The sequence below is a fragment of the Haemorhous mexicanus genome, chromosome 6 (genome assembly GCF_027477595.1).
Source record: "Haemorhous mexicanus isolate bHaeMex1 chromosome 6, bHaeMex1.pri, whole genome shotgun sequence".
Classification (NCBI taxonomy): Eukaryota; Metazoa; Chordata; class Aves; order Passeriformes; family Fringillidae; genus Haemorhous; species Haemorhous mexicanus.
This window is the reverse complement of record NC_082346.1, coordinates 55,708,670-55,725,304: the sequence shown is the minus strand read 5'-3', so window position 1 is coordinate 55,725,304 and position 16,635 is coordinate 55,708,670. Positions and strand designations below refer to the sequence as shown.

The 16,635-nt window shown below is 37.8% G+C and overlaps 1 protein-coding gene across 16 annotated transcripts in view; it reads right to left on the bottom strand.

The window, feature by feature from the left end:
- The window catches only part of TRAF3 (TNF receptor associated factor 3), a 69,974-nt gene that overhangs the window by 11,685 nt on the left and 41,654 nt on the right, over positions 1-16,635 (bottom strand). For 11 of the 16 annotated variants that reach the window (XM_059850368.1, XM_059850370.1, XM_059850364.1 and 8 more), the window contains 5 exons: positions 15,866-16,033; positions 11,556-11,636; positions 8,820-8,894; positions 6,943-7,035; positions 2,402-2,542 (listed from right to left, as the gene is read on the bottom strand). In XM_059850368.1, coding sequence (XP_059706351.1) covers positions 2,402-2,542; positions 6,943-7,035; positions 8,820-8,894; positions 11,556-11,636; positions 15,866-16,033 — 558 coding nt within the window. The remainder of the gene's footprint in view (positions 1-2,401; positions 2,543-6,942; positions 7,036-8,819; positions 8,895-11,555; positions 11,637-15,865; positions 16,034-16,635) is intronic. The other 5 variants (XM_059850376.1, XM_059850378.1, XM_059850379.1 and 2 more) reach the window with 5 other exon arrangements.

Below are 16,635 nucleotides of genomic sequence, written 5' to 3'. Positions count from 1 at the left end.
AAAGAATTTCAGAAAATGTCATGAGGAACTGAAGAGCTGTAATGACCTTTCCATTGCAACTGATAGGGTGAAACTGAAAAGCTAAAGAACACACTAGAAAAGGTACTGCTTGACTTGGAAAAGAAATCACGTGTCCTTCTCCTCTGAAGGAAGGTATTACTCATCAAATCATTTTATGTTCATGAGGCCACTGTTTCTTTTGTCCCTCAGTACACCTCACTTCCCCACCCTGCTTACAATGGGATTACTCACGTGCTTCCATTTCCATATGAAAGACTGGACACTGCATGTGAAAGTTCCTCTCCACATGACAGCAGCCAAAAAAAGTATCACACACCCTTGGTAAAAACACTTTCCCTACAGACCTATATATAGAAAACTCATCTGAAAACAAAACATCTCTAGGCTGAGATTCCTGCCAGTGCCCAGACTCCCTTGATGCATTTACACTGGTAGTGTCAGATGCCTTACAGTGCAGATGATGCTCAGTGATGCTGCTGCCACTTCCCAGCCAAAAAGGTCACCTGACAGCCAATACTGGAACTGTGCTAGACATCAGGAGCATTTGTAAGTCTTGGGGGACTAAGCAAATACCCCTTGCTCAGATCTGAAGTGGTTAGTGCAGTATCTGTGCCTCCCAGGTAACCACAGCTGCTCAACACAACCCAGGGAAAGAATGGCTCACAAAAGGTAACTAATTCCTTCCACTCTTGGTGGGCAACAGAAAGAGGCTGAGCAGGAAAAAACAAATTGAGGCATGTTTCCAGGATACCCTTAACAATCAGACTGAACCAGGAAATTCCGCTAAGTGGAAGGAAACAGGTTGAAATAGCATTGAAATATAGTTTGACTTAAAATAACTAAATTGAAATAGCTGGCAAGAGGAAGTAAAGAACAGGAGGGAAAAAAAAAAAAAGAAAGAAAAAAGAGCAAAACATTTTTCTCCAGTACTTATTACCACCACAAAGCCACTTGTTGGAATTTGCTGCTTTGTAGTGGTTTGGGGTTTTCTTTTTTCCTAAACCAATCACTCGAAAATTGATTTTGCTAACACTTACAGCTTGAGGAAAAAGATATTGCAATCTGTCATTTAAGACAATAATGAAAAACTCTGCTCTATGTTTTTTCCATTTCCACTCTCACTGCTGGCCATTGAGACAGCATGTGTAAGAACTACAGGCTTACAAATTAACTTACCTCCTGGTAGATTCAATCAGCAATATCAGTACATACAAGGATTAGCTCCCCAGTGTCAGAATGCAATATTGCAGGCAGGCAGCCATATCCCAGACTATCATCAGACAAGTAACAATGACTAAGGCAGACTGAGCTGGTTACTAAGTGGGCAGGTCATGGAAAGAAATTACTGCTATAAGGAAAAATGTTGCAGTTGCCAAACTTGAAGGTTTCCTTATAAAGCATCATCAAGGGTCTCCAGGCCCTGAGCTCCTGAATGCGCCACCCTTTGAATTTTAGCCACACACTGGTTTGGATACCTTTATCTTTCTTGAGTTATCAACATTTGCAATTTATACGTGAAGTGAATAGTAAGTGAAAAAGACAATTTTATTTCCATTACTTTAAGGTGGATGCTACAACAAGTATCTGATATTCTAGCAGCAGACATACTACATTAATGTGTAAATGATACCTCCACAATTGCTTGCTAAACACCTCCTGAGGTTTCCCTTATTGTGGTTAGTATCATGCAAGTTCATACAAATTCCCAGCACCCACATTCCAAGTCAGATTTGAATACAGAGCAAGGAATTTCAGCTTGGGCTAACCACCATGCTAGGGCATACTGAGGATTTCTAGTTTCATGCTGGCATGTGGCCAGGTCATTCAAAACAAAGAACATGAAACTCAGACCTATCAGCAAAGGAATAACTAGATAAATTTTCCTCAGAAGGACAACAGAAATCTGGATTTTTAAAAAGTGTATTCAAATGCATTATGCTATGTTTGAATTAAATCACACCAGACTAATGATCTCACTCATTATTCGTTTTTTTTCTAATATCAGCAAGTAGAAAAGGAATATATGCAATATTCAAAAATTTTAAGATGCTAATCTTGTCCTTCAGTGGGACCTCCTTAAGCAGTTTTTTTAAGTACAAAAAAGATTATTCTTTATAAAGATAAGATTTCTATTTTGTTTTCAATCTTTTCCCTTTTTAAACTTTTGTTTTGTTTTAACACAGTCTAGGCAATTGCAGTGGCTTAGTGAAGTATCTTACCCTTAAACACAATACACCAGAAAAAATATCTGAAAGGCTGTCCAATAATGTAAAATATCTCCCCCCCCCTTTTAATTAGACCATCTCACTTCACAAGTGTAAAGCACAGAACAGAAGCAACTGCCATTTCTGCTTTAATGGGGAGAGTCTGTATTTCTTACCTGTAAATGAAGTATTTTAGATTCATTATTCCGCAGCATTTCCTTCTGTCTTTCAATTTCTATTTCAAAGCTACAAATCTGATTATGTAAAGTTTGTATACTCTTGTTCTTTTCCAAACTTTCATTCTGGAGCAAGGCCACCTGGAAAAAATTCTACAATTACTCCTGCCAAAGTTGATCAAAATACTAAAATAGCTGTATTATTTTAAAACTATTTTAAACACATGAAAGGGATAAGATCCTAATAAAATCTCTCTCCATGTATTGCAAATAAATAAATAAAACCCAACCTTCTGATATCTATTTTTGCACTTCCAACGTATGGGGCATTGGTATAACTTTGGCTTAAGAAAGGGCAGGTGGGACACAAAACCAGCAAAGAACTTGTGTCTAAATGTAACATTTTCTTTATTCACTTGTTGTTTAATGGCTTGGTTTCCTGGTTTCCACCAACTGACTTGGGAGTTGCTTGGAGTTTGGAAGAAACAACTTAATTCACTCTGAACTGGTGTTAAGAACTCGAGCCATGCACAAAAGGGACACCAGAGACAAGCTGAGCTGGCTGGATCAGGGAACACTAATCTTCTTCACCTACTCCAATCTGTCCTGACCTATAGCAAATTTAAGGAAAAATGTCTGCATGGGACTGACTTGGCTTAAAAGAACGTGATGGCGATGAAAACTCTTGAAATGAATGAATATAGAAGGGATCCATGCATTTGAAGGACAATCCAATGGTGCCTACTAGTAGAAAAGACCAAAGAACTACAGGCTGTGAGCTGTATTCTCTCTCTGTACTGACATTTTATGAATTTATTCATTAGTGACTCATTCTGTTTTTAAAACATGAGCCTTGTTAAAAGAATATCATATTATATATCTCCTTGGGCATGAAAGTAATACAGTAAATATTTTCTGTCACACTGCTCTGTGCCTGTTCATTAATGTGGTTTGGAGAAGGGGGCTGCTTGGTGGTGGTGCATTGCTTTTTTGAGAAATGCAGTTTTCCCCCAGGCAAGATCATTCAGCAGCAAAAATGTAGAAAACAAACACTTGGCACAAGATGTTTGGACATGCCCTGACTATTCCACAGATAGATCTTCAAACAGATATGACACAGCACCATTTCAGACCCAAAAAAGTCTTGATAAATGTTTCACATCAAGACCAATTACTTGGATGTTTCATGTTCTCAAAAAAAATCTACTCCTGGCCTCTATTAGAGGTGCTAGTTTGAGGTTAAGCCATATTCACCTCTGATGTGGGTGCCACTGCAGAATTCCATCCACCTAACTGCCCTCTAATCAGACACCATCACCAAATCCCTTATGTGTCACTGCATTCCTAGATAGGTAATTCAACTCAAATCTCTGAACCAGCCTAAACTAGAAAAAGGACTGTCAAAGTCCACAGGCATTCAGCAAGTTCTTTAGATGGGGCCCAAAAAGACAGAGATACCATAAGATATGTGGGGATTATCTACTTTGCAATATAGTACAGTACAGTATGTGTGCACATACACACGTAGGTTGGTTCTGCACTTTATACATGGAAAAACTGGCAAAAGAAACTCAACAGAAATGAGACAAAGCTAAGTTTGTCAGTGCAGAGAGAGAAGCAATATTGAGACTGAAGGAATGCCTAGATACCAGAACAAATTTAAATTTCAACCAGTACCTCTGCCTACCAGATATTTAAGATCAGCTGGGTGGATGCTTCATTTTTTTTACATCCTCCATTTCCTTAATGAATCAGAGTTCTTTAGTTAATTGTGATCTTTACATTTCCCTTTTCTCACTGTTTCCTCCCCAGGCCTCCCAATCACAAGGCAGTTATGGTCTGGGTCACTAAGCATTGCATTTCCATTTTTGTACAAGTTATAAAACATGGGCCTGTTTTGTACTGAGATTTTTCCACACAGCTTTACAGAATACAAGAAAAGCAGAATTATGTCCTGCAGTCCTTAATCATACAGAACTGTCCCTGCTAAGTCAGCAATTGTAGTTTGGCTGATTTGTGAATAAAAAAAATATGTAACACGAAACAGTTTCTCAACTATAGTTTCAGCATAAGTGTTTGGAACTTCAGTATAAAAAAGGGTGAAGGAAACACAGCATCTAATTACAAATTGCATCAGCTTCCTTTACTTAGTTGGCATATATAAAATATTCCTAGGAAAAAGCACACTCTTATTCAGCAATTTTGCAAATTAAGCTGTTGCTTATTGTTGCTTACTAAAGAAGAATGTAAAAAACTGTATGCCAGAAAAAAAAACTGTATTCAAACAGGTTCCATATTTAAGTCTCATATTAAAAAAGAAAAAAAATTATACCAGTTTTCTGTAAGAACGTGATGAAGCCACAAAATTACATTCAACTTATTATTTCCAACATCACAAAACTGTGGGAGCTCAGTCTGCAATTCTACGCCATCAGAAAGGGGAAAAAAGCACTGAATTTTAATTCCCCCCACAAAGTTTTGATTCAAGATTTTACATCTGACCTTCTCTAACCACTCTTTGCCACCAGCACCATTCAATACCAAACTCCTAACTTAACACAAGCTTTGCAGCTCTGAAGACTTCCAGTTTGCCTACTCCACATGGACTGTTAAAAGAATGTGGTGACTGGGAGGAGAGAACCCCTCCACAGAGAGAACCCCAAATGAAATCTTGACCCTACACAAACTAAGAAGATTTCCACTGGCTTCAGCAGGGCTAAGATTTCTGAGATACCCATCAGCCAAGCTGACTTGGCACCGTTGTTCTTCAGTGCATTGATTAATTTTTTCCTCAAAGAAGAGCACAGCAATGAAGTTACAAATCATTTTGTTATCCTTCCCTAGAATAAAGTCACTGACATATGACATGTGGTTAGCTATTCTGGTAACTTGGCACTGGCTTGGGATTTCCAGTGATTCAACTCTTTATTATGAATAGGAAGAAGTTTATAAAGCAGGAAGTAAAAAGAAAAAAAATGGACATAGGATGATAAGCAGTTATGTCCTAAATGAAAGTTGAAACAAAAGTCAAGCATAAAACAGTAGTGAAGTGTATCATCTCTGATGTCTGTAAGAGACAAACATAGAACCGCTGGATATTTTTTAAATGACAAAGCACCTCTCAGGACACTGAGAAAAGGCAGAACATGATCTATTCTGCAAGTCACAGGGAACGTGGGTTTTTTCCTATGATGTGAAATAAATTGTGTAGTTTTCATCAGACTAATGAAAAACGAACTAAGGATATGAATCTGTATCTCTCAAAACCGAAAAATGTAAAGTTCCTACATTGACAAAGTTTCAGATGCAAAAGCAAACTTAAGTAATGTTATGGATCCTCAAACTAAGACCTACCTATACACGTAGAAAAATTCTGTCTAAAAAAATCTGTATTAGAACTCTGCCAGGTACAATGATTTCCTTAAGAGGCTTCAAGTTCAAAACCAAGCAGTTCAGGAACAACCATGCTGGGGCAAAAAACATATTGCACTGTTCCAGTTAATGTCTGCTTTAAAACTACAGTTCCTGAAGCTGCATGACCTTGCTGGAGACCCAGGCAGAAGAGATCTCTGTAGAAGAGAATGTGCTTTCTAGACCGAGTTAGCTTGTGATCTAACTTGTGATCTGCTCTGAGATGACAGAAATCATATCCCAAGTGCCACTAAGCTTGCACTGGAATTGCTACTTGTGAACTCATTTGAGAAAAGTCTGAAGGGGGCTCCTCACTCTTGTGCCTGCATTTGTAGAATACTTTGGTAATTCTGGGATCTTCTTTCCCCTAAAAATACAGAAACATCAGTTTGATGTCTTTGTAAGACTTTTTCAAAAGGATTTAAGAAAACAGCGGTTTGTTCTGAATTGTGCATTTTTTAAATCAAAGGCTTGAATTTCATTCACAGAACATGTGGTTAAGTCATTCAAGCTTATTCACGAGATCATAGCTGATACAACTCCCAGCATCTCCCAAATCCCAAACAATTTAAAACCTGGAGTCCCAAGGAAACACTGCAACATGAACTTCATGCTGGTCTAGCACTAAAGCAGACATCAACCATGCCCATGAGTTACAGTATATTTAATTTAATTAATCTGTGCAGGTCTTTAAGTCTGGAGAGCAATAATAAAAATAAATAAAATAAATAACCAGTTTATTACACACTTCTGAAGTTATGTCAGGAAAAATGATGAGGTAGCAAAGATACAGCTCATAGTGCTGCCCTGGCTTTCTGAACTCTCTGTTCTGTAAGAAGGCAGCCCAGAGAGGAAATATAATACTGGACTGTTTCTTTATCTGAAGAAAGTGTTTTAATTAAGTTATTAATGAGGAAAATTGTCCATGGAGTTGAGAAGCCAAGTTTCTCACAGCATTTCATTACATAACAAAGTACAAAGATATGCTAAATGGCTTGGTAGCTTTTTAAAGCCTACAGTGCTTTAGCTGTAATGTTGAACAGCTGTAAAACAGGAAAAAAGCGCTTCTTCCAGTACTTTTGTATGATTTAAAGAAGTCAATGAAAATTAGAAGTGAGTAGAAGATATACCTTATTTTCTAGAGCATTGCTCCACTCTTTCAATAAGTTAACATGCTGCACTGCTGAGCTGGCTTCATGTGCTTTAATTTGTTGGTTTGTTCCCTGTGACAACAAAGAATTTATACATTTTAGCCAATTCCACTTTTAAACCTACAAAGAAAGAGTATATAAAGACATCGAACCAACACTACATATTTTGGTTCACAGGTGCTTGTTGCAGAACTGTAGAGAGGAGGGAAATCTACTTGGGAATTTACAAAAATCAGGAATACATTTAATATAGCAAGTGTTTCATACAACTGCTATGTATCTCCATCCAGTGTGCTTGATAACTCAGAAACAATAAAGATGAACAAGATTTACAAAATGAGTTGAATTTTAGAGTCTTTTGTGTAGCTTAGACCTAAACAAAGCACAATAAAACCCTTGAGTCATATAAAATCTGCAACTTCCAATTCCACTAACTGTAGTTTAAAACTTCTGTTCCATTTCATTAACAGCTTCATAAGCATTGCATTTTCCTTCAGCTGAATAATAAAGACAAATATTTAAGATAAATTTATCACTGGAAACTGCCAGCTTTATAAACTACACTGAGAGTTATTACAATGCCTATTTTGTCATGTTCAAGATGTTACCATGATTGTTCTGTGATACTCAGATATGCTGCCTCTGCACAACCTATAAGTGCTGTTACAAATAATCACTATATAGTTTACAGAACACACATAGATTATATACAGAGTACATAAGATGCAGACCACATTACTTCATTTGCACTGTGCTGCTTACACCTACTTCATTAAGTGCTTTGCAATGCAGAGAATATTAGCTTTGATGGTAGATAGTGCTGCAAAGCAACTGAAAGGGTTTCAATGATCCTCAAGGTATGTACTCTATATAAAGTACTAAAAATATATATGTGGATATATGTACATATATGCACACATATACATACATAAAATGAATGGCAATACGTACAACATAACAGTGGGCAGGGTTACAGCATTGATCAGTTCTACCACTAAGAGCATTACTGTTAACACTTAAAAAGATGAATGCTCATTATTTAAGGACCTGGAAATACCTGCAGGACATAATCTATAGAGATGTGTTGCTCCTCAGTGAGTCCTTGTCCTTTTAAATAGCCATGGGCTAACAAAAGAATCATTCTATCAGATAAATGCCATTTTTTCCTGTCAGTGTTTTCTGAAATGTCCTGACTAATATTTTCATTACATAAGCATCCAAATTCCCCAGGATTTGTGGTAAGGGAAGCAGAATATTGGAAGAAACTGGAATAATACTACTGAAACTAAACTCTTAGGTTTTACTTTATTTTTTTAATATTGCAGGGATTGCCAGGATTAAAACCTAAAACTTTTTTAAAAAAATAAATTTCATGCTTTGATTATACACCTGTGTGCACACAGACATATTAATGCACATAAAAATACATGTTCTAAGTGTGCTAACCTACATGTAACCTCAATTTAAAATATTAAGACACACAAATGAGAGAAAATATAAACATACTTTGTTCAAGAAAATGCTTTCATAGAAACAACTGAAGTTACTAGTCTATTCTCTGAAGAACTAAAGAGACTTTACTCTTATCCTAAGTTAACAAGTTCTTCAAATGGTTCATACTCCTATTTCAACAAGATACAGCTAACAACTGAACTCACAAACCACTGCAGGAATGTGTGGGCTTTTCATATTGTTTATTTTTAAAATGCAAAACAAAACATCTCCTGTATAATCACTTGGTGCAACTGGATGATTTTTTCAACTGAAACTAGAGAAGTCCAGAACTTTCATGTCAAAGAATTAGGTTCTATTTGCAGACTTTCATCAATTGGGAAGTATAATTGTTATATACTGACCTGAAAAGTGCAGCCATAACGCTTAAAACTACAGGTACTTGGGGCATTAATACATTCTGACAAATGTGCATTCAACTGCAATAGGAAAAAAATGTGAGTTTTGGTAAAAAGACTTTTGCATGATAACATAAAGGGCAGAGGTTATCAGGTTTGTATTGTGTGCCATTTGCAGAAAATACAACACACATGTGTATATTTTCTCCAGTCTGATCTCAAGTGCTAATTCTGTATATACACATATGTAAACCACACACACATGCCAATACAGTATACAGTGTGATACATTTAATATACAGTGAAACTTCTACCAAAGACTATTTCAATAGGCAACCCAATTTAAAAAAAACCCAAAACAAACAGAAAGAACATACTCTATAATTATTTTATTTCATTTGACTTTAGTGAATGGCTCATCTTTTCTCAAAAAGTCTTTTTTTTTTTTTTTTACCAGTGCTCTGAGCAAGTCTTAAGATCAGTTTCACTGTAGTAAATTTTTTTCTAATCCTAATTTCACAAGGAACCAACTTTTCAAAACATAACATGCAATTCTCCATGCCTAAATTTAACAGTTAAATTACACAAAAAAGACTAAACAAGTACTGCATGAAACAGACAAAGAGTTTTAGAATAGGTACAGTTAAGTAACTTTAAAAAAATGCAGTACACGGGATTAAAACTGATTAGTAAAATGCCTGCATTTTTCACTGATTGAGATTTAGTCCAATATCTTGGATTATTACAAGCACAGACCACTTCTCATTTAAAAGTAAACCAATTCACAGAAGCATATACATGGACAGCAGCAGCACAGATGGCAGCAGCTGGATGCAAACTGCCTAAAAGTTGGAGCAGAGAGACATTTTTGGAAAGGACAGCCTAACAAACACTCTCCATTCAAAAACAGAATCTGCAGTTTGTATTTCCCACAAAGCAGACAGGAGCCAGAGCCTGGCTCCTCAGCTGGCATCACTCTTTTAGGCTGCAGAATCTCATCTGAAATTCCCACACCTTAAGCACCACATGACTCAGCTCATCCACCTCCCTGGAAAGAAGTGGTGAATCAACACTGCTCTCACTGTGTAGCTCTGGAACAGACAGAGAGGCTTTAAAATCTCTTACTGAGATGCCATCAGTCACTCATCTCTGATTCACAACTATTGCATTCTAAACACTACCTGCAGAAATTCACAGTATCATTTCAAAAGACATGTAGTGGAGAAAAAAAAATGAAGTAAAAAAGGGACATGTGGTCTAACAGGTTTTACAAGAATGCCACGTTTTTCAACTTCTGAAAATCAGAAGTCTGCCAAGGAGTTATGAATTAAACATGAAAATTGCCTTTTATTCTACACTAAGATATCCACTTGTACACTACAGAATTTTCTCAAACTGTTAGGCAGGCATTTTCCCATTTTCTGCATTAGACTTCTTGTCCCTAATCATGCAACCAAGAAATACATCCATTTTCACAGTATTAGGAAAAAAAAAAAAAAATTAAGCAACATACAGCAACAGATGATGCAGGGCAAAGGGCTGTTTAAAGTTCTGTTTCTACCCATGGTTTCAAACCCCATTCTGACTCTGTATGCAACAACCCAGCCTTTAATGGTGCAGCCCTCACAAGCACTCAGACACACCTCTTCTGAAAGTAACTGCTGAAGTCAGTTTAAGAATAAGCCAAAGTGCTTCAGAACCAGGATCTAATCTTGGCAGTAAGCACTGGTAGGAGTGGCCAGTATATGTATTTTCTCTTTTCTTAACAGTTCAATTTCTCTTAATAAATACAGTATTTATCATATATTTTGTATTTCATTATCTCGGAGGAAAAGACTGCATTAAACTTTGGCAGGAGTCTTATGGGCCTTCTGCACTCTGCCACAATTAATAATTTACAAGTGCAACTGAAAAATTGTATGAATCCAGCTTGGGAAGTAAGTAGCAGAGGAAAGAGAAAAGCTCATCCTCAGATCACAAACTTCACTTTCCTTAAAAGAGGCTTACTGAGTGCTGAAGACTTCAGTAAGTTCTTCTCTATCCTTGGCAAGTAAGTTCTACTTTAAGGGAAAAATTAGGTACCTCAGTTTTGACAGATGCTACTTTTATCTTGTCATGTACAAGAACATGGATCTCTTCAAAGCCAGGCCTGATTTTTTTTCATCTACATATTACTGGAAGCTTGTACACATCAGGAGAAACTTTTATGCATTGTTGCATCTGCTGTTGGAGTGTTGTACTCAACCTTAATCTTATACCATTTCTCTAAGTATCAGTTACTATTTTCCCCCCAAAATTTAATAGGAATTTAAGTTTTTCCATGAAATTACACATCTGTATGATTTTTGTAGTCTTTACTAACTCTTGTCAATGTGGACTGAATTTTAATTGTGCATTTTTACTTTAATATAAACTAACTACCCCAAGATGCTGCTCTGTGGTGCTGAAACGAGGGAAGGGCAGGGGGAGAGCTAGTAAAAACAAAAGCAAGAAGGACATGCGCTAATCTTGGACAAGCCAAGTGTAATAATGACTCAAAATTAAGAAATTGTTTCTTTTTAAATAATTTTTCAAGAAATAATTAAAAATATTTGAGTGTTATCACACTTAACTGTGTGGTAGAAAAAGCTTTTCCTTAGATCTCACATTTTAACAAGGAAATGGCTTCTGGCAAAATTCTTGCGAGATCTTACTAAAGACATTATTTAATTTTTCAGCACAACACTGGGCATGACTTCTTACCTCGCTCCTCATGAGTGTTTTAACACTACATTTATGAGGACATGAAACCATGACACATGGGCAGTCTGTATCTTCATGTTTCTACAGAGGAAAAAAGCAAACAAACCACAAATCAGACCTTACTCTTTAATTAAGGGATGACTTACCTGCAAAGAAAAGCATCCTACAATAATTAAAAATCCCACAAGATTTTTTCAATGTTATTCCCAGCTGCACAGTTACAGAACTGCAATTGCTCAAACATCATTTTATACTTTTGATGGAGGTGTTGATATCCTGAAGCAAAACCAAGGGTTTCCTTGTGTTCTCCCATGCAAATCTATTTGCTTACCATTTTATTGGTTTTACTTCATACATTGGAGCAGTAGTTAAAGTCAAGTTTTAATCCCCAACAATCACTCACAAAATTGGGCATCTTTAAGAGAAAGCAGAACCAGTCTAGATGTCCTTTCTAGTGAGGGTATACACTGCATGGAAAAGTTAATCAGAAATGCACACTGCCCACTCTCAGAGATTCTCTTTCCTATGCACGGAGATTCCCTTCCAATTCTTTTCTAATTTTGATGATTCCCAAGCACCTGATACTAAGACTCACTGTTAGACATCACAATGCTGGGCAGGGATTTTAACCTGAATCCAGATGACAAGTATCTCAGCATAGCTGTAAAACCCTACCACCCCAGTGAGAGAAGAAAGTCAGGCCCAAGTAAACTTTGTTTTCTCAACAAAATGAAAAATCCGTTTCTCGTTCACACATATCCCATTCAACTTGAAACACACTGCTTCATTTCTGGTACTTAAGAAAAGCAAAGGGAACAAAGCTCTAGATTTATAAACCTGTTTGAAAGGGAAGAACAAATAGTATGCCCTTTTTGCCCAGTAACCAGATGTATTTTTTGAAACAAAACCAAGATGTAAAGGAGATCTGATCTCCAAGATGTGAAAGGCCTTGGTCAGAATTCTGGCATAAACCTGCCACTATCTGAAGTTGTGTATCTCCTCCTTTCAGAGCAGGCCATCAGACGCTGTCCTGAGCCATCTACCCTGCCATGCTCCCCATTCACACTCATTCACTTGGGCTGTGGCACAGCCCCAGTGACAGGGACCAGGGAACCCTCAGCTGCTCCTCAGCCAGAGAGCTGGGACACCTCCTGAGCCACCTTCAGTCCCTCCCCACCAGGGTACCCAGCCAGGAGCAGTGCCAACCCCTCTCCTCAGAGCAGCCTGTCAGGGTGACAGCAATGCTCTTCTGACAGGAGGAGCCCCAAAGCACCACTCCTGGTCAGAGTCAAGAGCTGGACCTGGGCCTCTCATTTTGAACACACCTGGAATTGTGCTAAAGGGAAACATCTCACACAACCATGTGGCTTTAGGAGCCTGATGCCCTACACACGTCCTTATTTATCAACTACAAACCCAGACAAGTTATACTCCCTTCTAATGTTCATTCCCTAATTTTAATTCCCTGATCCTGTTCCCTAACCTACCCAAACCATCTGACAAAGGCTGTGACACTGAGTCTTGGCTCATGATAAGAAGGCAACATGCAACTTCTCAGCATTCTCTCCTGGTTTCCTCCTTGCTCCACATCCCAGTGTCCACCCACTGAAGCCAAGGCAAGCCTTTCCAGAAACTTCAGGATACAACAGAGTAACCCCAGCCCAGTGGCAGAACTCTCTCCCTCCTAGTCTCAATTCACCCAGTTGAGTACATAAAGGCAAACACCAAACCCAGCACAAACCACAGGTGATAGCACATGCAGGGCTCCCAGCACAGGTGAGGGCAGGGCAGGATATTAACACAGCTCCCAGAAGACCCAGTGCCACATTAGGAACATGTCTGGCTCCAGAGCAGTGACAGGGAGCAAGGGACAATGTCTGGGGTCGTCCCCAACATTATCCCAGTCAGCTCAGCTGTATTTCAGACCATGGGGCAGAGCCCAGATTGTCCTGGCAGGGTCTGGTTTATGGCCAGGGTTTCAGGGAGGAGCCCAGGCACAAAACAGTTCAGTCCTTGCAGATCCCTGTCACACTGCTGCTGTCTAAGTATCAGTGTTACAGGACAAGCCTTAGATTATACACAGAAAAATCCAGAAGCATTACATACTACTCATTTCCATTTTAACAATGCACCATCTTTATCTGTCAGGAGGTAGAGGATGGAAAATTTAGATTTGTGACAAAAAGAAACCCTAAATTTTTAGATGGTTTGAACAAAGGACATTAGAAGGCAAAGTCACCAAGTAAGCATGTAGGCAAGACAAATGCAATCTAAAAAAGCTTTCTACTAACATTGTTAACTTGTTGGAGTCTGCCTCCAGCAACGGGGATTTCCTACCCCACCGGTCACGGGATTCTATGAAGACATGAACCACATGTTCTCCAGTAAATTTTTTTGTTTCCATTTGCATACCTTTTTTCTCAGTCTGCTCCCCCTACCTCCGTTTTCAGTTCAAGTCACTGAGGCCAGCTTCAGTCATTATTACATTAGAGAAAATTCTAGGCTAGAGAACCCAGAGATGAACTCAAGCTCATCTCTAAAAATCCAGTTTTGTCAACAGGGTGACAAAACTCAAATGAGAAGTAAAAAGAAACCTTAAAGGGGACTACAGAAGGCCAGACGGGGACTTTTTTAACAAAGGCATGTAGAGATAGGACAAGGGAAAAGGGCTTTAAGCTGATGGAGGGCAGATTTAAATTAGATATTAGTTCTAGACTGTGAGGGTCGTGAGGCACTGGAAGAGATTTTCCAGAGAAATAGTGAATGCTTAGTCCCTGGAAGCATTCAAGGCCATGTTGGATGTGGTTTTGAGCAATCTGGTTGAGTGGAAACTGTCCCTGCCCACAGCAGAAGGGTTAGAACAAGAATGATCTTTAAGGTACCCTTCAAGTCAAACCATTCTGTGATTCTGAGATTCAAACATACAGTGTCATTAAGCTTCTGATTCCTATTACTAAAGTATAGTGAGACAACATTTTATCAGGCCACAACAAAGAAGCCTATCTGCATTTCTATAACCACTGAACTTTTAAAAATCTAGGAAAAAGCCCCAAAAATATCAGCCAATCCAGACTGCAGAACATAGTTAAAATTCACTGTTTCTGTGTTAAGACACCACACATTTTTTAATATCACTTTTTGCCTCATGCCAATCCCCAGCTAATCACAATTCTGGGAGAACAGCATCCATAATCTACCTAAATACACTTCACCTCTGTATCAGAATGTACAAGAATAAATACAGGGCAGACCTTAATTTTTTCTGTGTATTTTCATGTCTCAGCACTTTATTCTAGGTAAGGCACAGTTATTGAACTACCAGCCCCTGCAAGTGTGCACTCAAATAACAGAACCAAATCTAAACCAGGACTTGGCAAGTTTCTACCTATGCCTTTTTGTAACATCTCCAAGCAAAGAACACTTCTCTTCATTGTCAGACTTCACCTAACAAACACCACACAGGAACACAAATGAGAATAAAATTTCATCACTCTTACTGTAGTAAGAAGGTGTGAGATCCAAGACCATCAAACTACTAAAACTACGTAGACAGAATTTAAAAAAAAAAATTTAAAAAAAGAATATTTAAAATCATACCAAGATAGATTCAGCATAATACCTTTCCATATGAAATAACATAAACACAGTCAAGTTAAAATTCTATGTGTAATGTAAGCATGACTTTCTCAACCTCTGCTCTGTATTTCTAACCCTCAATATGTTGCCTATCAGACAAGCTATTCTGATGCCAAGAACAGCAGTAACTCATCCTAGGCCTGTCATGAACCACTGCTGGTTATGCCAAGGTACAATTTGCTTTTACAGTCTTCCTTTCCTCTCGTAAGACAGAATTGGTTTTACGTTCTTCCCTTCTTCCCCTAACAGATCACACAGTACCCAAACAAGATTACACAGAAGATGCTATTTTTCCAGTCAATTGCAATGCTTATGCTGTTCTTGCACAATATTTTGATTGTTATTATAGTAGTTGCATTTATTATCTAAATTGTAAAAAAATCGAAAAAGCACAGCAAAATTAACTTCAGTATCAATACCAGGCAGTGGATCTGAACTTTTTAAAATGCAGTATTTGAACATCAGAATAAAGAAAATATTTCCTATACAATGCACTTTTTTTTTTTTCCCCAGGAAAAAGACATGTTTTGAAAGTCAGCTATTTTCTTTTTTGAATTATTAATTCTGGCTGAGAGGCCAAAGCTCTTTTGCCAGCTACAGAGGACAAGAAGAGTTGTTATTATTCTACATTAATGTAGGGAATCTTGATGTATATACACAAGAAAATACTGCACCTGCAACATAATCATTGGGACTTGGCTTTTACAGTATTTACAGGTTGTCTCCCGGTATTTACAGGTCTTCTCTACATGGTCTGGCAAATCTTTTCTCAGTATTTTTTCTTTGCAATCAGCACGAGGACATGGGAGTTCTTCAAACTGACAATCAGTCCTCAAATGCATCTGAAAGATTTAAAAAAAAGTCAATCCAGTTAAGTTTTGTGTATGTCTCCCATCCTTTGAAGACATCCAGCATTAAATAACTCTCCTTACTTTGGTTCTGAAGTTATTTTGTGAACTGCATCGCACAAGAGCAAACACTGACAAATCTACTGAGGAATACATTTCTGACTGTACAGACCCTTTACCTGGACAGCTGATCTCACTGCATTACAGATGTACATGAGCTACTCCTACACCAAAAGCATTCTAACACAGCACAAAATTCTACACAGGCTATTTAAAGTAAAAGTAATCACTCTTTTTAAAAGTATATTATTCCACATAAACACAGATGCTGCTTTGAGTTGGTTTAGGTACCTGAGCTTGCTCACTCAAAGCAAGAATCTACACATCTCACTGCAAACTGCTGTGCAGCCACACCATACAACTGTTGAATTGCTGAATTACTGCTATCTCATGCCTTCACCAAAACAGCTACAGCTTATTTTACACAACTCTGGAGAAGCCAAATTTATTTTATGCATAAATACCACATGAGAGGATTAAGATAAATAAAAACACACCAAAATAGAAATCAAATTTCTCACATTTGTCAAGTACAC